General features: G+C 34.2%; 1 protein-coding gene across 2 annotated transcripts in view; it reads left to right on the forward strand.

The window, feature by feature from the left end:
* The window catches only part of LOC126834691 (zwei Ig domain protein zig-8-like), a 204,065-nt gene that overhangs the window by 155,499 nt on the left and 24,776 nt on the right, over positions 1-23,790 (forward strand). For both annotated transcript variants that reach the window (XM_050566797.1, XM_050566798.1), the window contains exon 2: positions 20,658-20,839. In XM_050566797.1, the coding sequence (XP_050422754.1) occupies positions 20,658-20,839 (182 nt within the window). The remainder of the gene's footprint in view (positions 1-20,657; positions 20,840-23,790) is intronic.

Raw genomic sequence — 23,790 nt, forward strand, 5'->3', positions numbered from 1 at the left:
GAATATAAAAGTAAACATTGGATTTTATTCTAATTCGCTGCCCTCGGTTAGTGTAAACACATGTTAGGACGACTAGGTAATTTTTACGCCCCTGCTACTATCACACACCATCAGGTCACTTAAGAAAAACGTTATAAATTAAAATACATTAAGAAAATATTTTAAAGATGTAAATATTTAACAAGATAATGAATTTGTATTTAGTTGCGTACACACACACATCCCAGCCTATAACTTTCAAGAGTGATACGATAATATTGTAGTTGTTAATTTGCATAGATACTTTATGGAAGCGCCTCGTTGCACATTGTTTCGCATGATGGCACAATATTATTATATTATTGTTAAATGACGGTACAAGTGACAAAATTAAACTAATCCATGTATACACAAGTCGGTCGGAGTTGCGTCCAAAACGCGAGGAACAGAATGACAAGTTAAAAAAACACACACACACACACAAACCTAGTTAATTGGTATTTATCGTGTACGACTGATGGGACAAACGCCGGTGTTTAGCAGCCTGTGCGCAACAGCACGTGTGTGCCGGGAAAGTCAGTGGACTGCAAAGCGTATACACTGAAACGTAGCTAATAAAAAGCAAAGAGCAAAAAAAAAAAAAATTGGACGACTGTGAGATAATATTATAAACTGTAAAATCGTGAAAATTGCACGTGCAGCGTCGCTTTATTTGTATTTTTCCATAAGCGTTCTAACCCGTCGACTTTATAACATAGTATAACGTTTTTTTTATCAATGGGTAAATAAAATAAAAAATACATACAGCGTTCGAGCGGAGTAACAAATTTGAAATTCCTCAACGCATCTTGTTCATATATATTTATATATTTCTAGTAAACGTCGGATGTGACATTATTTTAATTTAAAACATGTTAAATCACCTTGAACGCATAAAGTGTCTAAAAGAAAATATATATATAATAGCTATCCTTATGACATTAGTGATTTTCTCATTGTTACACGATACAACGTCACGTCCTAATGTATTCAATAAAGTTTTCGTTTAAAAATATTTTAAATAATAGTTACCTAGCTTCGTTGGTACTCCACACCGGTTTGTCGTTAGAAGATAAATCTTATTAAGTTGGCAAGAATAACTCGAAGAATATTCTTGTGTTGTACAACTATAATAACGACAAACATAATAGCGACTAAAGGCAGATCTGTACAATATAGTTACAACCGACCAATGAGTAATAATAATGGAAAAATAAAAAAACTATTCGGATATGATAATATCAAGAAATATAGAGAAGTATTATGCACAGAAATATTTTTCAAAGCTCTTCCGTTCAATTGAATTTTTTTTATTAGTTTTATTAGTTTTCCAATGCAGTCTAGCTGTTTGCATCAGTCCACTCGCTCGACTTTTACTGTTATTACAAAATGTAATTAATAAGTTCCGTCAAATGTATCGTTATAGATGTAGATGAGAAAAAATTAATTGCTTTTCGATCTTCAGACTAAAATAATCATAATTGTACAAGATATTATTATGATTTATTAACTCCTAGAGTGAGTTATAATATAATTTGAAAATACAAGCTCAGACATCTCAGACGTTGGAATTTATTATTGTATGCACAAATGAACTTAAAATAAAGTAAATTAGTCGCTATTAATTATTTATTATTACATTTATTAATGTACTGCTGTAATAAATGTCGTCAAGTATCACGAAACTCTTAAGGTATTAACAGAAGAAGTCAGTTGCAAACCGTATAACTTAGGGTTATGATTCCAAGACCGCAGTGTTGTTATTTGTGTTTGTGGAACTTTTAGAGGGAAAAAGTACGAAATGAAACTTATTAAATGTAAAAGATGGATTATATTACTGTGTAAATACGACCATATTCCTAGCACAAAGACAAAGTTGTAGTAAAAAAAAATTAATTTCAAATAAATATATATAGTCTTGACCTGAAAACAAAAGTACATACCAACTATTAATTTAAATAATGTCGGAATAGTTTTGAATTCATTATTGAATTTTTTTTTTAGAACTTATAACTGAAATAAACGTGTGCAAATATTATCAGGTCATTCAAAGAGCATGTTATAGTTTATAATGCGAATCTTACTAGATGTAACCCACATTAGGGATCACAATGTGTCCAGAAAACAATGTTGTTACTGTACTTGGTGCTGATTTCTCGTTTTTTTAGTTTGGATTTTAAGTAAGTATATTTCATTAGTATGTTGGAAATATAATCAAATCTAATTTTCTCATCGTTTCGACCGCTCAGCGATGCTATTGTGGAATTTTATTTCTAAACAAGGCGCATACCATCCGACCCAAGGATAGTGTGGAATAAAAGCGTTGCAAATACTCTATCGGTCGCCGACCGGACATAATGAAATTTAGATTATAGTCGGATGTGCCGGTGGTTGCCGCGCCGGAAGTTCATCCGGAATGTATACTATAGAGTAATATGGTAGACTTGGACGGATATACAGCAGCGGTCGGCAATTTATTGTTAAGAAAATACACAAGTCTGCGGAAACGGAGAAACCGTTCTCGTTAGAGTCCTAGGTGAATTTACAAAGAGATTTCCGTCAAACTTTTCTTATTATGCGAATCGACTTTTCCTTTACGCGTTTTGTCCGCAAGCCACGGCTCATCGCTCGCACACTACATATCCAAACAACACCGATCAATGGCTAATGGTACTTCATACATGTGTACTGTGTACTTATATGTACATGTAGTCATTTCCCCCCCCCTTCCGTTTTTTACAGCGTTAGGATCAAACAATATCCGCAAACAACCAACGGCGCTTCGATTGTATACTTGTTTGTGCGCTATCACTTGTGTTAAAACAAAATCCTGGTTTTGTCATTTCTCTCTCTATTCTTTCACGTACAAAGCTGTGCATGGCTGTCTATTTGGTTGGAGCTGAACGTTGGAAACCGAATTATTCCGCGAGCATGGTCCTTATTGAAGTCTAAAGTTTTTCATTCACAGTGTATTTTATTTTATTTTTTAACCCATCTAGAAAATATTTTTAGCAAATATAGAATATCTGGAACACTTTTCAATTCTTCTCACGACGCAAGCTGATATGTTATAAATATTTTTGTTCTGTTCTAAAAAAAATAAAAATAAATTTATTTTATAACAGTCTACTTGGTATTAATATTCATGTAGTGTTCTGATGTCTAAAAAAAATTAATGGAAAATCACATAACTGGTCAATGGGATTCAAACTCAATCAATACCTTGTGATTTCCTAGAAATTTGTTATAAAAATTAAAAATTACATTTCATTAACATTTACTGTCTTTGTGTACTACTAAATTTAAGACGATCATAAACCTTAATTGGTTTCTGACTGTAGATGTTTCTCATGATAATGTATAGAAACTATTATTACGATAATATATTCATATCATCATGTATCATATAATATTATACCAGTGAAACAGGAGTGAGTACAAAGGAAAATAGTTATTCTGGTTTGAAATTGGAGATCTAATGAGGTGTATGTGTGCTTATGATTACTATGGTTACAATGAAGTGATATTACCATATGAACTACTATACAAAGGGAATTAGTCAGTTTCCGGTTTCATACTATTTAAGACTTGGCTAGACACGCTATTAATTATTTATCATCTGTTTGATAAACGATTTAAACCTTTAATTATTCAACTATAACAAAGTACCGTTAATCGAAGTACTAAATGTCAAAAGAATACACTGACAGTAAAAGAGCAAAATAAATAAATGTTCAATCATTTAAATACAATTGGTCACACTGCGTGGTCACATGTGGTACCACTGTCCCTAATTTATAGATTTATTTCCCACCTAGCCTAACCTAACCTTCTCAAAGCATCCAAGTTATTACCAAGATGTATTATCCACCTATATTATTATTCATTTTAACGATGTGTTTGTCTTGACTTTTGAATAAATTCTTTAAAAAGTTTATGATAAAAAAAACACAGCACATCTTTTTTCATCTATATTTTAAGATAGATAGGTACGTGATCGGTTGCTGAAATGACTTCTTCATAACTCTGTACAACTTTGGATTTAGTTTGCTATGATTCCGTCATCGTACCGGACGCCGAGAAAATTTTCAGATTGCCTTCGTATCCCTGTTTCTCCCACAAGGTTTATCCAATTTTATTTTTTCTATCTACCGAACCGTTTCCGTTCGATAGACTACAATCGCATACTGCATGCGACGTTGTATAGAGTATAGACCGTAAAGGAATATATATTTATTTATATTTGTGCACCTAAGCAACGTGTACGTGAGGAATGTGTAAACACAACGGGATCTATCTACGAATGCTCCTCACTTCACCCTCAAATCCCTCGTCGATATTTTTTTAGTATTTCCGTTATTCTAACAGAAACACCATCTCAGTTATATATATACACACGTAATATGTATATATAAATATGTAAGTAAAAAGATCAAATCCAATTCTTGACTGTTTTATAACTGACTAGATTTTTTTTCACAGTTTAAAATAACGCCCGAATCACTGTAGTAAACATAATATACCTTTTTGTTTACCACCTACAAACGTCACGTCTGACAAAAAACATGTGAATCGTGATAAGCAATTCTAAGCTATATACATTTTACACATTTCTATGCGAACATTTGATTAAACTTCAATCAATGTCGGACTAGTGCAATAATATCATACATGTGCCAATTCATCGTTACATAGACTATCCCTTGAGGCGATAAACATTATACTTGTTCAATAACTAACATGTTCTTTTTCACTTTGTTGTACTTAAAATACTTACCAATTTTTATTTAAATAAACACAATTCTTTATTCCGATATTTTTTAGTCCGATATTTTGTTTTAAAAATAGATTTAAAACTAATAATTTAGTCTATATACTTACAGAACGTTTTTATATTGAATAAAAGTTGATTATAAACTATACAAAAGATCCAGTAATGATTTCAATAATAAAAATACTAAACTTATATTGAAATACAGTTTTAACAACTTAAGTTACATTTGGGTAAGAAGGAATAAAAATAAAAGCCAAATTTTTTTTTGTCAGAAAAATATTTTAATGTTTGAGTTTTTCTTTAACTATGTAATACAATAACGCCTTAAAAATTATAATAAAACATTTTAGACTTAGTTAAAATATTGTATTTATATCAGCCTCTTGAGTACAATTACTACTCCACTCTATTATAATTTTACAATTTTTATAGACAAAACTGTTCTTATGTGGTTACAAAAATGTTTTTAAAATTTAATGATTTTTATTTAAACATTCAATTTTTAATTTAAATTGTATTTTTTAATTTATTCATCAAATTATATCAAAGTCATTTCTGATCAGCAAAAAGTAATTAAATTAAATAGTACGCCTAAGTTAATAACCAATTTACATTATTAAAAAAGTTTGGAGTAATATGGACTATTAAAAAAAAATTAATTTTGCAATAAGAATTATTTATAAACCAAAATCTACTATTCTCATCAAATACACATAAGCGTAAAATGCATGACAATAATTATATTTTATTATTTTCAAACTGCAGTAAAAAAACAAAATTTTACGTTATATATTATTATTATTTTTTTATTATCCCACACTCGTTTAAAAACTATGTGATTTCATTTCTCTCTGATTGTATAATAATTATTTTAATTAAACGTTTTGAATTTTAATTGGATTTTCCCACCGTATAGTATGGAAACGACTATTATAAAAAGTCATTCGACATTTTTTTTTCTTCTATAAATATATATTTTTCCAGCTGCCTCCAAGCTGTAAGAGCTTTGTTTGTCTGTGTGGCTCGTTGTCATAACATTTTACAGTGTTTGCGGTTATTCTTCGTAAAAATAAAACCACCTACGGTGTATAGATAAATTATGAATGAGCATACCTGCAACTCGAACGTTTTTTTATAAATTATACAGTACATGAACCGCAACGTTACATGTGTGTTCGGCTTATGCTTGTAACACACAAATTGTATCAAGTACAAATTGTTCGCTTGCAGCTTCAAAGTTAGGATTTCACAACTGAAATATAAAAAAAAATCCTTACTAAAGAAAAGCAAATTATATATTTTTACAGCAGCTTCTTACACTTATTCGAGCCATAATATTATACTCGGTATGTTATACACATAGCGACTCTATAATTTTTACCAATAAGTATTATCATTGAGTATGTATTATTAATACAATATATATTATATTCTCAATGGTATTATGTATGTTACATTGGTATTAAGTTTCATTTAGTAATCTCTTTCTAGTCTGGATTGCCTCGAAACACAAAACTTCTATAATGCTCGCTTTAATAACTATCGTGGGTTATCATTGTTGGCTTATCAATTGATTGAACCGATTACATAATAATGCTGGTAATACTCTAGACAGTATTCATGGGCAATAATTATCGTTCATTCAAGGACAACGTTAAACTTTAACCTATCCGGCGTTAAACATATTTACGTCAAGATTACAGTCTAGAAACGTCCAACACAATGTTAAAGTTTACATCAGATAATTATGATAGTTGTTTGAGTTAGTTATTTTCCAAAAAGCCAATTTAACAATATTATCGAATTACTGCTACCCAAAACTGTTGCAAATCTGTAGTATGCAACTGTCAAAAACTTAAGCACAATATAATATACTTAAAAATAAACATAGGAAATTTAATTTTGTCATTAGGCTATTATCTACATTAATACATGCAAAGCAGAACTTAAGCAATACACGCCTAATATTATAATACGAGGAGTTATTGGTTTTTATAAATAATTTATATTGGAAATTTGCAGAAACATTTTTCTTAAGGTTGTAATATTAAAACGTTAAACAAACAAAAGTCGAGTCTCAAATTGGCTTTTCGAAACAGATTTCCTAACCGCATAACTATAATATTATTGTGTACATTGAAAACAAATAAGCCACTAATTCAATTTACTATGTAAATCGTTACTGTAAACATTTTTGCAGAATTTTTTTATTTGTTTAAAGCTATAAAGGCTTTTGCTTCTTGGTATTTAAATAGGTGGTTCCAATATTATGCAAAACATTTCGTTTTATCTTTCTATATTATAGAATAATACGTGCGGCTTTTTTTTCATTCAAAAAATCATTTTTAAACCTTAAGGCAATCATTTTATTTTCAAGAAAAATGGTTGTTCGCCTGGGAATTAAATGCTATCGTTTAAAAACAAAGACAAATGCCAATGAAAATATACAAAAATCAATAAATTTAATATTATTTATTTCTGAGTGCATACAACACAATAAACCGTTCTTATTCTTGTAAAATATAATATGTGTTATACATAAAACTTGTGAAAATAAATGTATTATTAATATTCAATTACGGTATTCAAACGACGACACTTATTGAAGCTCTAAAAACATTTAAAACACATTAACTTCAACGTGAAAAATCAAATTAATAGTTTTATCTTTTTACAAAAAAGAAAATGGTAATTTAATTTTTAAGGTGCTTTATCCCACATCAGAATATGCTTGTTCGAGCAATAATCATACCTCTAACTGTATCGTTCATTGTTAAAATGAATTAGCTTTGAAGTTACACCACTTTTTCAATTGACGACCCAATTATTGTTATTGCCATGCGCGTTTGTGGCCATGAAGTCGTATTAGCACATTGATTAAAATGGAAAGTGCGGTCTAAACTATTGTCGTTTATTGAAAACGTACCCTTTGAGCGTTTGTAAAGGAAAACTTATGTCCTTGGCCCGAGGAACAATATTATTACTCGCATTAACAACTGCGGCTTAGGGCGATTAACCAATGATTTTGTATATGCGATCAGTCGGGGAGTCATAAAAAATTAATTAATGCGGTTATCAACGCTGACGGGTAGAACCGAGGATTAAACAGTATTCGACTTATATACCATTTGCAGGTAAGCGGCCAACATTGCTTTGTATATATGTAATAAACGTCAGGACAAGACTTGGTGCCGTTAAGTGCATTTAAACGGTCGTTAGCCCCTGCGTTATATACACCGGGCAAGTATAGTATTACATTCAAGTGTTGCCGTCAGTCATTTTGCGCAAGTGTGCTAAATCGGTCATGTCGAAGCGAGAAATAGTAAGGCGCGCCCGCGACGGCCGTCGTTTCCCAAGACGTTTCTAGATGCGCGGGCGGCGGGCAAGGCGATAGTGCTTGGAAACGATTTAAACCTGTAACCATAATACCATTTACTATATTAATGTTATTATGCTGTGGCCGGTACAGACCCGACCGAAGACGGATACACGCGCAACATCTGTATTTATCACCGGCGAGTGTAATATTTCCGTTGTCTTCCCCCGGAGAAAACTATTTCCCAGGTTCCTGCTGTTGTGTATATATTTTATGTTTTGCATACCGGGGTGAGTAGTGGTAAGTGTAGTTTGGTTCGCGGTAACCCTATAATGTATCACTTTATACGCGCACGTTAATGGCCGGGTTGCCCTCACGGGCCGGCCAATTTGTGTGACAAAGAACGTCGTTTCCCAGGGTACCGCAGAAGATGGACGACAGCCTGATGTGTGTGTGTGTGTGTGCGTGGGTGTATTTGTGTGCGATCGAAAAACGATCAACAAACCATGTCTCCGGTCCGCAATCACTTTTATCGTCTCCTCCTTTGGACCGTCTCCAGCGACCGTTGGCAGACGCGAACGGTTCAAAGGTCGGTGCAATCCGTAAATTGGATTCGACCGTCTTATAGGTGCGCCGGTTGATATTGTAAACGAAAGTCGTGCCGGTATAGTAAAAGAACCGACGCATCGAAAACAACGTACTAGGACAAATAAATACAGCGACATAAACGGCCGTATAACGATGACGTTGATAAATAGTAATAGAAACGAAAAAAACACACACACACACACTTTTCAGTAAGCAGAAGCAGCTGTAATTATAGCCGGATTACAGACGTTGCACATACCATATGGACTATCGACGTACGATATGTATACACGGTTGACCTATTTAACCGTACAACCGCACGTCTAAAGTTAAAATGGATCTCGCCAAATGAACGGTAACAACGAGGGAAAATTATGAATAATTTGTCTACGGGAAAGGCGTTTAAAATTATAACTCAAGATTTCCTTGTGTCTACTTACTAACTTGTCACTCTTCCTTACTCATCTACATGTAAATTACACCCTACTATTATCGATTATTTTTTTAATTTACCAACAAAATGGTGTAAAATTAAAACAGTCATTGTGATAAGCATCAGACCCTCGTTGTGTTCCTTCATTACGGTTCTAACGCAGTTCTGACACATCCGCCGATCACCTCAGGTTATAATATTTTCATTTACCTTTACTTTAAACCGAAAAACTGCCGTTTTATTATAGTTCTTCCTGGGATGATAATAAAAAACCAACAACAAATGGTAACAGGAAATCGTTCGATGAAATAGGGTTTTCTAATTTGTAGCTTTATACAAACACAAAGTATCGAGAAACGCTGAATATTTTCCTATTCGGAAAACGGAACGACCGTAAATAAACTTATTATTCAGCGAATTGTAGTTTTTTATTCCCGTTCATCCAGATTTTTATAGTCTTTCGTTTATCTTACTCGACTTCCTTATTTGTTCGCTCAATAATTTTACTTAACGATGAAAAAGATGGAACACAATCCAATAAACAGCGCAATGCTTTTCTTTGAAAAATACATTCATAATATAAGGTCAAATGTCTGAACGTAAACTGTTAAGACCAGGAGATAACGATCGGTACTCTGATAATTTATTAACGCAATAATATTATAGTATCAAATATTTATTTTGGAAATCTCTCTTTTATTATCGAGGAAAATAGGCTTATATCAAATATGTGTAGGATTGAAGTAGTATATTCTACTAATATTATAATCAGGTTTATGTTTATTATTATTACTATCACACTTTGGATCGAAACGGCAACCTTACCTAAGCTTCTTGTATATACCCTCTACTCTAACCAAACTTTAAATAAATAAATAATATATTACACAGTCTCTAGTACAATTTACATCGGTTAATACCATTTTAACCCAATTTTGAGGCTTTGAATAATTTATCCAGAGCTCCAATCTAGTAAATTAACACTATTCATTATAACGAAGGAACATAATGCATACATTATTAAAAATATAACATAATATATTTGGCAACTAGGACTCTAACGATACTATAAATATAATAACTGACTTTCTGATGTTTTTTTCCAAAGCAAAATGTATGTATTCTATTTTTAATGATAAACTAAAATCAAAATATGTGTTATATTTTATAAAGCACGATTAATTTTTTTACACTATTTACACACCTTGCGGTTACTCCCATTTGATTACCTTGACTGTGTTTCGAAACACTTGCATGTTTTTCATCTGCAAGCTCTGGTTTGATGATGCTCGTACCGCGTTCTCCCGTAGACCGTAGAAGATTATTTTTTCTTTAACTGTTAGAAAATATAATTAAAAATGTCGATTCCAGATTCTACCTTATAGTTGTTAACTTGTAACCTTTTTCGGAGAAAAACAACTTTTTTTTACTCGACGACAACCTTAATAGCAATTACTTTGCTGCCAAACATTCTATCAAATAAAAAAATAAAAAACTGGTAAAATATTTAAAATTCTCAAAACGATCGATCGATTGTTTAACGTGACTTATTTATTTCGAATCTAAAATCGTTAAAAACTAGACTAATTTAGAATGAAGAATTAAAGAATTGGCTTGCATTTCATTTTTACTGCTATGTTATTTTATATAAAATAATGTCAACTAACAACGTTGCACATCGTATAATAATATTTTTAAATATTAAAATACCACCTTCCTAAATAAAAATAAATAATAGTATTTTATGTATTAAAAAAGGTGTCGACAAAAGAACCAACCGGGAGCGACAGAAAATCAACTGACATATAGAATTTTGGATAACCTTGTGGAAATTTATAATTATCACGTGCCACGTGCATCAGTTCTTAGTCGGCTTTAATGGCTGCCCCTTTCTTCTCTTTCTCTCTCAGTTCGATGAGGATTTTACACCAAAGAATGTCCTGGAAACGCGTACGTGAGCCGAGCCGGACCTCTGTGTATATGATAATAATAACGAATTGGGCATGGCTCGGTTAAAATTTACTCACTGAGAATTCCTTAGTGCGTATTGACCATATTTTCGCGGCACCACGGTGGAATTGCACGCCCTTTTGGTTGAAATATTTTTCACAACGGCCATACCTAACATTGCCGCTAATGGAAAATATTCTAGCGCAATAACTTTGCCTACGAAGGTGAAAGGAATTCCAAACGGCGGCCCGCCGTGTACCTGTATTGTTATAATTAAAATCGTCGGTTCCCGTTGTCTCGCCGCCAGTATGTCTTCTTAAACTCGACTTTACTCTTCATGATATTATTATTGTATTCAATATCATAATAACAACATAACAAGCAACAATAACAAGGCCGCGTCTTGTAGCAGCTGTTATTTATAGCCCCGCGGAAAGCATTAGCAACGTGCAGAAATTGTATACACAGTGTATGTACATATATCTTGCGCCGACATGATGCATTGTCAGGTAAAACGGTTTGGTCGATCAATCGGTCTCGTTTGTGGCGAAAATCACACCTCGAAATATCTCCACGAGCACCTGTCGAAATTTCGTTTAATTAGAAAATTAAATCAGAAATAAGCAAATGAAAACTAGGAATGAGAACACAAAAGTTATAATTTTTACCACAAAAAAAAAATGGGGTTTTTCAGTCGTATTAAAGTTTCTAAAAGTCAAAATTTAATGAAAAAACTTATTACATTAAAAAAATTTAAATAATTTAAACTTTCACCAGTTTTCCCTTTCAGCGTTGTTTCAAGTTTTTACTTTTTCAGCACAACACATAATTATTTAAATATTAGTTTGATAATATTTAATTTTTCAAAATGTAAAAATAATAGGACCTATCGTTTTTTATAAACCCAGATTTTGAACGTGCCATCCATAGTGGAAATAAAAAACTAAGCAAATGTTATTAAGGGACAAATGGGTTGCATAACGTCAACTAATAAACAGGATTTGTCGGATAGTTTTAATGATCGAACCCAACAAAATGCATCATTGTAAAAATTATATTTCAGAACGGGTTGTGTGGGAGGGTTAACTCTGAAAATGTGATTCTAAATATTGCCATATTCCAGTATGGGAATATGAAATCTACTACATAAATTTACTTCAGATATTTAGATATTGTAGACATTTTGTATTATTATTATTATTATTATTATACTTATTAAGTGCACATTTCGAAACAAACGATTATATATTGTAATATGAATATTTTTTTATTTCTTCCAAAAAAAAAATATTAATCCGTGTGGGTTTTCGATCCAAACCGTGTGTACGTCTCTCGTTCGCTCTCTCACTCGGATATCTTTCCTGTTCTGTCACTTATGCACCTGGCATGCGTGTAAACAAAACTATATTCGTTTATTTCGCACACAAGCCAAACGGACTGGACGTGACGCCGCGCTCGAGGTGTAATTTATACGCGGTAGTATCGTATACGAATTTAATTTGGACGAATGTCTGTGGGTATATATATATATACAGTGTGCCCGGTCGTTTTGTACATAAATAATACTGTACAACGTGAGCGCCGGCACAAACAATATTATAATATTGTAATCGTGGTGGCCGCAATAATAATGAAATAAAAATATACATCCGTACCTATCGCACAGAGGTCTCCGAGGACCGGTAGGCTATTTTAATCAATTCGAAATTACCGTCGCCATAGTGCGATAATATCGGAACTCTCGTAATTAATAGCTAACACCGTCTCTGCCTAACACACACAAACGCCCTTAATCCAGTACACGGCCCTCGCCGTTCCGCGGTTATCCATCAATATATTGTATTTCAAAGTACATAATACACTGGCATCGAGTTTACAGATCACCGAACTCATCGGATCCCAGTTCCTCGGTCCACACGGCAATATCATATAATATTGTGTTGAATTGATAATATTTGGAGAAAAAAATGTCTATTATATATTATAGGTATGATCGGATTACGTTTGTCGGTCGCCACCGTCGAGGTAATAATTAAATATCGACGGCAAAATTTAAATAATTTAAACGGCGGAAATTGCAGATTTTTTTTCCTCACTCGCCACTAAGCTGTTAATCCGTTGGATGACTAGAATAAAAATAAACCGTCAGGTACCTCGCTAGACTATAAAACGTTCGATTCATTTTGGATAATAGGTGCAATGCTCCTAGGCTGGTGATTGGTAAGTCATAATAAAAACAGTCTCCGAGTAACAAGAAAAATAACACAGTTAAAAAAACCACGCAATTCATTTAGTATACTTTGGGAATGTTGTGAAGTATTATAGTAGGTGTTACCAACGTCTAATATGTGTATCAGCAATTGATATAATTAAAAAATATATTTAAGTACGTGTATAAGTATGCGAATACAATACAGTTAAAAAAAAAAAACTGCTTCACAAATCGAACATTTTTAACTCGTACAACACCTATAATTTCATTTAAAATTACTCCCGATTATTTTAATTTATTGTTTTATGAAGTCTAATTGATTGGTCGAAAGTAAAATAAAGTGGGACGGAGAGGTGTGGTGGGTTGGAATATAAGCATTTTTAGTCATGTTTATTCAGCGTGTTATTATAGTGCCGAGAAATACATCGGCTGGTCGGACGGTCTTCGTTTTGACTACCAGACACCGAAAGTGTCATTTTGTTAGGTTGTTTTACGCGGTAATTGATGTGTGTGTTTAACACGGTGGCGGATGGCAAAATTCATTACAAAATGTAAAATCAACTTAACCCTTGACCATAATGAACGTAACGGCTACGACACGAGATTTAATCGGGTTTGGTCGTCGTGAACAACAACTTGTCTCGGTCCGACCGGAAACAATATGGACCTATGTGTGTGTGTGTGTGTGTGTGGACCTATTCCGGAGAGATTTTTCAATTTCGCAAACTCCTCTCCGAAAACACAATCACCAAAACAAACAAACCGCCAACAAGAGTTAATAACGTTTTCCCGGGGCCGAGCACGCTGTTTGATATAGTATCATCGCCAAGTGTCGACGGCTCGAAGGCATTTTACATAATATGTTAATCCCACACATCCGGTTCGTCGACCTTTTGTTTGGTCAGCATCCATTATGACACGGGGGCACCGAATCGGCTCGGTTCGAGTAAAAACAATATAATATATTATAGGTGGGGGGGGAGGGGTACAAAAGTATTGGCAGCGGTGAAAAAAACGACGAGAAGGTGCGCTCCTGCGAGTCGAGTGAAACAAACAAACCGCGCTGTATAGGTGTTTATGGTTTATGCATATGAATTATTTGTTGTTCGCCAAACCGATTCCGTAGGCCGTGTGAAAGGGAAGTGTTTTTCGTTTTGTATGGTCCGCCTTTCGTGGCAATCGTGTTGTCTTAAGCGGATTAACGTTTATCAGCGTGATCCCAAACGCAGCAATAACAACACCGATATTGTCGAAACGAGCGCTAATGAGATTCGGGTTTAGATTCTCTCCGCCGATAACACTCCAGTCGTCATAATAATTGTATTGACAACCGCAAGCTTAGAATTCATTAATTCTCAATTCCAAAGGTTACCATCCGCCACCAACCACTTAAGACGGACGATAAACTGGACCGATAAACTACACCACGAGCTCGACGACCGTTTGGCCGAACACATAGAAATAAAACCACCAACGCGATAACAGCTTAATGTTGTAATTTAATATACTAAAACTCGGGGAAAAAAGTCGTAACCTAATTGGAGTAGTACTATAACTACCAGTGGCGTAACCGCAAGGGACTGAAAAAGCTAAATTAACCTTGGCCTTTTTTTATTTTTCGAGCAAATTCTGGCGATAATTAATTTTATTAACCTTTTTCTCGTGTTATCGCGTTTCTCGACTAGGGTTATCTGCATACAACACGTTAAACAAAACAATTAAGTTCTGTAATTTTCTCGCGAATTAGTCCAAGCGGTCGTGTTCACTCAACAGTCCTACCCAACCAATCATGGGAAGAGACTTTAAGTTATCTTAGTACATCTCTGATGGTAACGACGATTAGGCAGTCGTTATCGGACGAAAACGCAGACGTACCTGAATTGCCTATTTAATGCGCCGGCCTAAGACATTTCTGTTTGTATTAATTAATTAATTTTTTTTTTATTTTGCTCGGTTTCAACTAATCAAGTTTGTTTTGGAGTCTGTCTGAATATGACTATAATTATATTATGCATATTTTGATACACGAGGGAAAACAAAGACTTAAAAATTCAAGACTTTCGCCTGTAGACAAAATGACGAGTGGTTACTTTCGTGCACTCGAAATCTGAATGTTTGTTAATTGAAAAACCAATCTGACTACACTCGTGTCGGCAAAATTCAATTTACTTAAATGGCAAACTTACAAAATCGGTTAAGCCGTTCCAGAGATACAATACGTTCAGTAAAACAATAACACATTGTAAAATGTATACCGTCTCGGCTTCGCATTAAACCTAAACAATTATAATTCAAAAATTAATGCGTTTACTTAGTTGAAAAAGTATGTCGGAAATAGTTGAATAGTTAAAGTAAAATAAAATAAACAGCTCACGTTTCTTTGTATAAAACCAGGGCGTTTATCTGTTTAACTTAATTTTTAGCGCTATATACAATCATGTGTGTGTGCGTTGCTCAAACGACGATCAGCGACGGGTCGAGGCATCTATAATGTTGGCGAATATTTAAGATAATTTTTTTAATCGAAAACACGGTCAAGATAATTTGTCTATCCAGATAACTTCGAACACACCTCGTCTCTTTGTGTCACCCGTCGAAGTGTCTTCGGGGAAAGTACAAAAACGTCATCCATTCGCCGTTTCCTCCTTCTAATGAACGTTATGACGCCTATAATGTCGACCACAGCCTCTCTGCATACCGGAAGCGCACCAAACTTGATATCTCTGCAGTCTTTGTTCGGCAAACCCTATTGTCCGGCTGTGGCGGCCGACCCTCATGTTTTCCTTGGGTAGGTACCCTCACATTCGTCCGCACCCACCGGAGAGCCGTCATATTTCAACCCGAACGTTACCCTTGTCCGAAGACGGAGGACAACGAAAAAACGTAGCATTTCCTACACTTTATATTCGTCCCGGAACCGATTTCCAGAATTGGCAGCGACCCCCGCAGTCACCAAACGCCTGTCTGGACCACCTGCGCTCGATGCCAACGCAATGCATTCTGACGAATGGTGAAATCGAAGCGAAAATATTCCAAGATAGTTTCAACAAATATATTTATCATTTATCGCCGTTTTCATAATATGTTTGCAACGGCTCCTATTATTTACCACGCGAGAAAGTGCACTTTCTTCACGACGGCAACGATATTTCATGTTTAACCGAAAACACGCCGTTTGCCACGTTGTATTGATGTGGTTAGTCTTGAAGAGGAGCAGTCATCTCCAGTCATGTCAGCAATCATGTCTCAGTGAAATCGTTAGTTTAATTGTTATTATAACATAGTTTTCTATAGGGTTTACAAGTCATCAACGACAGATTGCTCCTCCGCTGTGCCCTCTAATCGCGGTGTCTCATCCCCGGCTTATATCCAGCCGCGACAATAGCGATTCATTTAATATGGCTTGTATCATTAATGATAATTATCTGGGTATTGCCGTTTGAATTGTGCCCAAAACACCAGTTTATTGATATTGTACAAATTATTCGCCGCCGAAACGGTTCAAACAATGTCTGACGGTGGGCATTTGTGTTTACTCAATTTCACTGTTGGGGGGGGGGGAGGGGCAGGTTATGAGTTGTAAACCAAAAATTCGACCAAGTTAACTTTCGGTCGACTCTTCAAAAGGACGCCGGTCCTTGCTAAGTCAATTACGCGGTAGCCTCACACTCGGTCAACACGGTTTTTCTATCTATGTTTGTATAAAAAATATAATTCCTCGTTGACACGGCCCCGACCTGGTGTTTGAGGTGTTTTTTCAACCAAATTGATATGGCTCGAAAACGTTACCGAGCGAGGTGTGTATGTGTGTGTGTGCATATATGTATAATATAACAGCAGCAGCCCCGACGGTGTGTATTGTACGGTCTGGCGGTGGGAAAATATGGTTTCGAGTGCTTATATTTTCGGCGTAAGCCGGAACTGTTGGGATGCCGCGGAGGATTATTAGGTCTTTATTCCGTTCCATTTCGGAAGTAGTTTGAAAGCGAGAAAGAAACGCCGCACTCCATCATAATCCACTTAACCGAAAAAATCAACAACCGCGTATACGCGTACAATAAACGCCAGGCCGCGGCCATATTGATCTATTAGAGGCGCGTATGTGTGTGTGTGTGTGTGTAAAACCTTGTCATTCGTCGTGGGTTTTTAATAAAATCCCTTTGCCCCACAACCTAACCCCTGTAGTCGGGCCTCGGGCGTACTTCATTCCGGACTCGAGCCGTATAATTGATACAAATGGTTTTTGGGAATACTACACAAATCCCCGGCTACACGGACGGGCGTCGCTGTTGCTGCTACTGATATTATGCTACCGGCTAAAAACGTGACAGATCCAAATTCGCAAGTCCAACCGGGCGCAAGTACGTATGTGTGTCGCCCTATCCCGGCTAGCTGATTGATGATGCGTGTGCGGACAGCCAGAGTCGGCACCACCTATCCGAAACCTCTATACTCACTCTGTTTTACCGGCGTTACATCGTATACGGGATAACCTCCCATTTTTCATCGTCCTAGCAGCCCAATTGATACCCTGCTCAATCCTCTCTGTCTCTCACACATTCTCTCACTTTTACAAAACCCAGCAACGTTTCCGACCGATCGATCCGTCCCCCAACCGTTGTTACCGGAGTCGACACCGACACGACCTGTGAATATCCCAGCGTCTCCGGTAAAAAAAAAAAATAATAATAATAATAATTTGTTATTTCAACCCAGTTACTAAAGTAAACGTGTACTTGGCCAGCGTGGACACCAGATTTAACACTTAAATAAACCTTGTTCATAACTATTTTTTTTTACTTTATGTAAATTATAATCCCGTACAGCCAATACAAGAAACTGTGATTTGAGAAAACCACAAACAGTTTATAAAATGTATCGTACGAAATTTTGAAATTATAGAAAGAATGTTGTAAGGTTAGTTGAAAAGGGGACTTGTTTTTGTTTTTGACGCAACAAATTTTGTTCCTGCGCAAACGTCTGATTTCTCGCAGTATATTGTCCATTATCCAATATCCAATACATATGTAAGTTCAAAAATGTAACAAAAAATATGTTTAAAATAATTTACAACCATTTGATTTTCTTAGCTGAACCACCTAATGATTTTTTTTTTAAATAATTTTGCTCAAACAAATTGCGTCCTGCATTTGTAATTATGGCGTCGAAAATCTAATATTGTTTTCCACAAAACATTTTGATATTATTTGTTAACACAGATTTAAAAAAAAAAATTCACTGTATAAATTTGTATTATAAACTCTTGAGGAATTTTCAACTGGCTTATTTCTGGCTCCAAGGCATTTATGTCTTGACATTTGGAGTATATTATATGCTTAAAACTATGATTATTAACAGGCGAATGAGATATAATTACCAAACATTGCAAATTACCAATATTATACGGTCAGCTATAGTAATGATAAAAATCTTTGATTTTAAAAAGTTCTTTCACCATACAATTGTCGCTTCAATTGCCAATTCTGTTGGATAAGGAATTCGACGTTGAATGCTAACAAGCAACAATAGAAAGATGGATTGTACCTTTGTAAATTATACGTCGGGCACTTCAAAAACGATTTCCCGAAAGAAGCAGCTTAACGCCCGGCACAAAAGACGTCCATATAAATTGAAAGTACCTACTCTGAGAGTACTGTTATCTTTTTCGAACTATTTCCGGAAAATATTCTATTAATTTCCACAGCAGCAAATATTCCGTTAAAACACATTAAAATATAACCATATAGAACATGGCCATTGACTTTATAACATGTGCATTGTCTCATCATAAACTGTAGACTTTTTGGCCTCCATCCCATTTGTTTTGACTTTTGCTACATTTAAATAATTTTCTTGTCATTTTTCTTATAAGTAAAATACAAAATATAAAATATTTAATAGAACGTTTTTGTTGTGATTGAGACTAACGTTATTTGATTATGAACAAGCGTTGACGTACAATTTTAACTCTACGTATATTTGCAGTTGTATAAGCTGCAAAATTCGAAATAAAAAAAAATAAACACTTTAAGACCGAGCATTTGACTTGGGTAATATATATATATATATTTTTTTTTTTTTCAAAGTAGACCTTCCTTCGAGTAGAGTTTTTTTTCGTGTGTCACGACGCTCCAATTAATCATACGAACGCAATATTTGGATCGTTTTTTAACGCCCATATTTACCATATAATCAATAAACTTACAAGAACAGTAGTTATTTTCATTTATCAAACCAACGGTGGACGGCATAGAATAGATGGAAAATCTTGAAAGTATATTGCGTTAAAACTCTATAAATGTAAATCAGATAAATCCTCTTTGCGCCTGGTGAAAATTTCAGGCGCCTTTTATATGTTTTGTTTTTTACTTGAATAATTCTCAGTTTTTATTATTATTATTGTTGTTTAAAGTTTATACCTACTTGTTAAATGAAAATAGACTTTACAAACAATGCAATTTCAATTTACTATAGTACATCGTTACACATGTATAATAAACAGGAATAACAAGCGATAGAACAACAAGGACAAACTTACTGTTTTGTAACTCACTGGTTTACAACCTATTCTAACCACGTAACCACATTTAAAGTTTTATCGTATACTCGTACACTTCCCGGAATTTTCCACTCACTTAATAATATATGAAACCACGTAATAACTTATGAAATAACAATATGACGATAATGCAACCTAATGGAAAAATAAAAAACAAACATTCGACTGTTGTTATTCTGCACACCAACAGCTTTAAAACTTAGTGCATAATGGTTACGCTATAAATGTATTGAAGGTATTATACCGAATAGTAATAATTTAAACTAGCGGTAACAAAAATAATAAAACTGAAAATATTGATTTATTAATGAACACTATTGTACAATCGTAAAATTATATTTAAATTGGATCATGTATGACGTTTACTACACTTTAAACTTTTAAGAGGCATACCAGATATTTTATTTTTGTGTTTTCGATACAAAAACTTTGCCCAATTTGAGAATTAAAACAATCTTTAATATCGTACTACGACTGTGGCATTTAATAAAAAAACACGGACAAAACGTTTCAATCTGCTGCTGCTCGCCGACTTATGTTTAAATTTGAAGAAAGTTGATTATTATATAGTAATGCCGCTGCCGGCGGTAGTTTAATAAAATACCTAGTAAGCGGGTTATATTTTTTAAGTTTCTCGAAAACAAACCAAGTGTATATTATGTTCATTATAATACGAGAGAGTATTTCGAAAACTTTTTATTAAACCTAATAAACGAGATCAAAATTTGTCACGCCTGAAACGATTTTTTGCGTTTTGAGGGACAAGTTCTAATTTTCTGTGATCTCACCCGTACTGATTTTTTACAGGGTGTTCGTATCAGGGAAACGGAGACAACAAAAACGGCGGCAGTAATGCGAATGCAGTGAAACCGGATGCCGACTTGTCCGTTGGCCCGCAGTTCGACCCGGAAACGCCCAGGAACGTGACGGCTCTCGAAGGAAAGTCCGCTTACTTGACGTGTAAAGTCAACAATCTGGAAAACAAAACGGTTTGTAGTAATAATATGTATTTTTTGAATTTTCATAAAAAGTAAGAATTGTACATGCTAACTGACAATGAGTCAAGGCTATACATTTTTACTATTTTTTCCTTTATTGCACCAACGCTCATTTAAGACATTTCATCTCATACGTTTTGAGATCAATCCACGTAGTATATACACAGCTGGCATATGTACCATTAATAAATATATAAGAAACCGTAGTGGGTCTCCTAGACTAAAGTTCGATGAGGTTAAAATAATTCTTGCTGTTACAAAAATACGAGCACTAATAGTAGTGAGAATTTAAAAAAAAAATTAATTTTTTTAATTTGATAATAACAATAATTATACATTGAAAAAACTTTGAAACGTTTAGTTGAATATTCCAGTATCATATCCAAAATCAAAGTACCTTTTTTTTAGAACAGTAAGAGTTTGTGACTTACAGAGTTTCAATCAATTACAACAATGATTATATTGTTTTCAGTTCAATATACATTAGTATTAATTAATAATTATGTATTTGATATATAATGTAACGTTGCCTGAGAGGACAAGCGTTTTGTTTGTGGTCATTAGGTAAAGCTACTACTACTAGACAATTTTTATTTTTACACTATATTTTTAAAATTTTAAAAACTGGAAATTATGATTCTCTGTTGAATTTCCTGTTTTTTTATGAGTTTATAGTAAACATTTAATACTTGAAGTAAAAACTACGGCAAATTGAAAATCGATAAACTTCAAATGGCTCTGCTGGAAAAAAATTCGCTATTTGCTGAAAGTAAATTTTTGGCTTCTTAGCCATCGACGTGGAAACCGAGAGGAAAATAATCTTTCTTCTTGTAATTTCATTCGAGTGGAAAACGTTTGAATGGCGTTCCGGTCATTTATTTACACATCTCGCATTGTGAGATAGCAAAAAAAAAAAAAAAATGAAATGTTTGTTTAATTACTTTTAGTCGCCCAGTAATAAGAAATGTTTACACCGCCCACGGGTTAAACCTGCGTGGGAAAAAAAACAACGGGCCGTTCTGGTTAATTTAAAAGTTTGTTTTATCGGTACCCGCTTGTTCGCCAAACAAAATAATCGCGTTAGTAATTTCCCAACGCCGCCGCAGACGCCAGCGGATTCGCGTTATAAACGTTTAATTTATATCATTTAATAATAATAATATAATACCGGTGGACGGCAATTATTGCCGTGTAAATAGTTTAAGTACGATCCGGTTTTGGCCTCTATAAGTATCCGGAAATGCAATCGGAAACGATACTGGACACAGCGCGGACAGAGTGGCAGGACAGGAGATAGGGAGGGACTCGATGATGAATTCGATACTTTATGGCGGTACTCGAATAGCCGTGCAAGGGAAACAATCCGAAAGAGCTTATACGTGTAAAATACAAAAGTAAACGCGCGCGACGACAATGTCTTAGAATGTTTTTAAACAGCGGTTATTGCTCGCCTATCTCTTAACGTCGCGGTCCGGTCTTGCCCTAGCTAAGTGTATACTTACTGAGTGCACTACCGCCGACTAGACGGTTTTTACTACCCTAACAACGGTCGGTGGTGTTGTCGTTCATTCTGCCCCGTGTTTCTTCTTCTTCCCCGCACCCGTTATTATTACATCCACTATAGTCATATATTTATATACATATAGATACATACTTAAATGTGTACATGAGTACACAGAGTTATCGCCGAAACCGTCGCCCGGTCTGTAAGCCACGCGTCTTGTTCGGCATCGGTTAAGTGCAATAACAACAGGCGATATATCATAATATTATGTCTCTGATATAATACATACACCTACTATCGGCATTATATTATTATCGTCGCCCTTAACCGCTTACCGCCGTTGAAGGTATTAATTCTTTTTTTCTTTAACTTTTTTCCTACGCACACTCCTCGTCGGGCTTATGTACTTAAACTGTATGCTTTAAAAGTGTTTTTTTATTATTATATAATAATATATTAGAATATGTATTTATTTTTTTTTTACAATGTAAACTTTAACTCTAATAATATTGCTCATGTATGTTTGAAAGGATTTTTTTTTTCTCTAGCCCCCCTCCCCGTCCTTTTTCGTTCCTAGATCCTCCCAGATCTCACATTAAATTCGGGTGGTCTTCAGGTCTCTTCCAAACAAATACCCAAGTTAGTCCATTTAAAAGACACATAATATATAACAAGGAATATATCAACCACCGGACTCCGACATATCTCTCTCTTGTTAATTACACATATTATTTACTTTAATCAGATATTTTTTTTTCTCAATTGTTACTAGTAAATCTGGTATTTAAATTAATATTAATTTAAAATCAATCCAGAATCTAACAAATTAAGTTTATATTTGAGTTCACAATGGTTAACAAAAAACAACAACAAAATTAGTATTTCATATTTTAACTCAACTCTAACTTAATTAGGCATATATTTTATGTACAACCTAGTACAATAGTATTCACTTTTAGGTTTTTTTACCAAGATCAATATGTCTATGACATCTGAAACTGAACCATTTGCCATTTGAATAAAAAAACGCATTGGCAAGTCGAAAGCACTAAAACTTTAATCCAAATAATTTGTTTTTACGAGCGTTATAAATTAAAATATTCTTTTTCGCAATTTATTACTATTCTTTAATTGATTTCATTACATATTTTCTCCTTTATGAAAAAGTTTTTTATTATCACTATAATTTACACTTTTCTAGAGAACTGGAGTATATTTTATTTATATTCAGAGAATAATAATAAAAAGAAAAACTAAACGTCTTCGCGTTTTAATAAAATTGCAAAAGTTTAGAGTTCTTGATAATTATATCGTTTATTGTTTTTAAGAAGAACAGCAAACATGTGATCTAAAACAAGATAGTGTTTTTATCAACCATCACTACAGTAGGTATACGTACAATAATTAAAGAAAACACCCAAGAGCAAATAAAAATGGC

This window comes from Adelges cooleyi, unplaced genomic scaffold (genome assembly GCF_023614345.1).
Source record: "Adelges cooleyi isolate 19-005CV unplaced genomic scaffold, UGA_ACOO_1.1 ACOO_flye_CR_arks_rails_tigmint_CR_PRNA_21, whole genome shotgun sequence".
NCBI classification, from domain to species: Eukaryota; Metazoa; Arthropoda; class Insecta; order Hemiptera; family Adelgidae; genus Adelges; species Adelges cooleyi.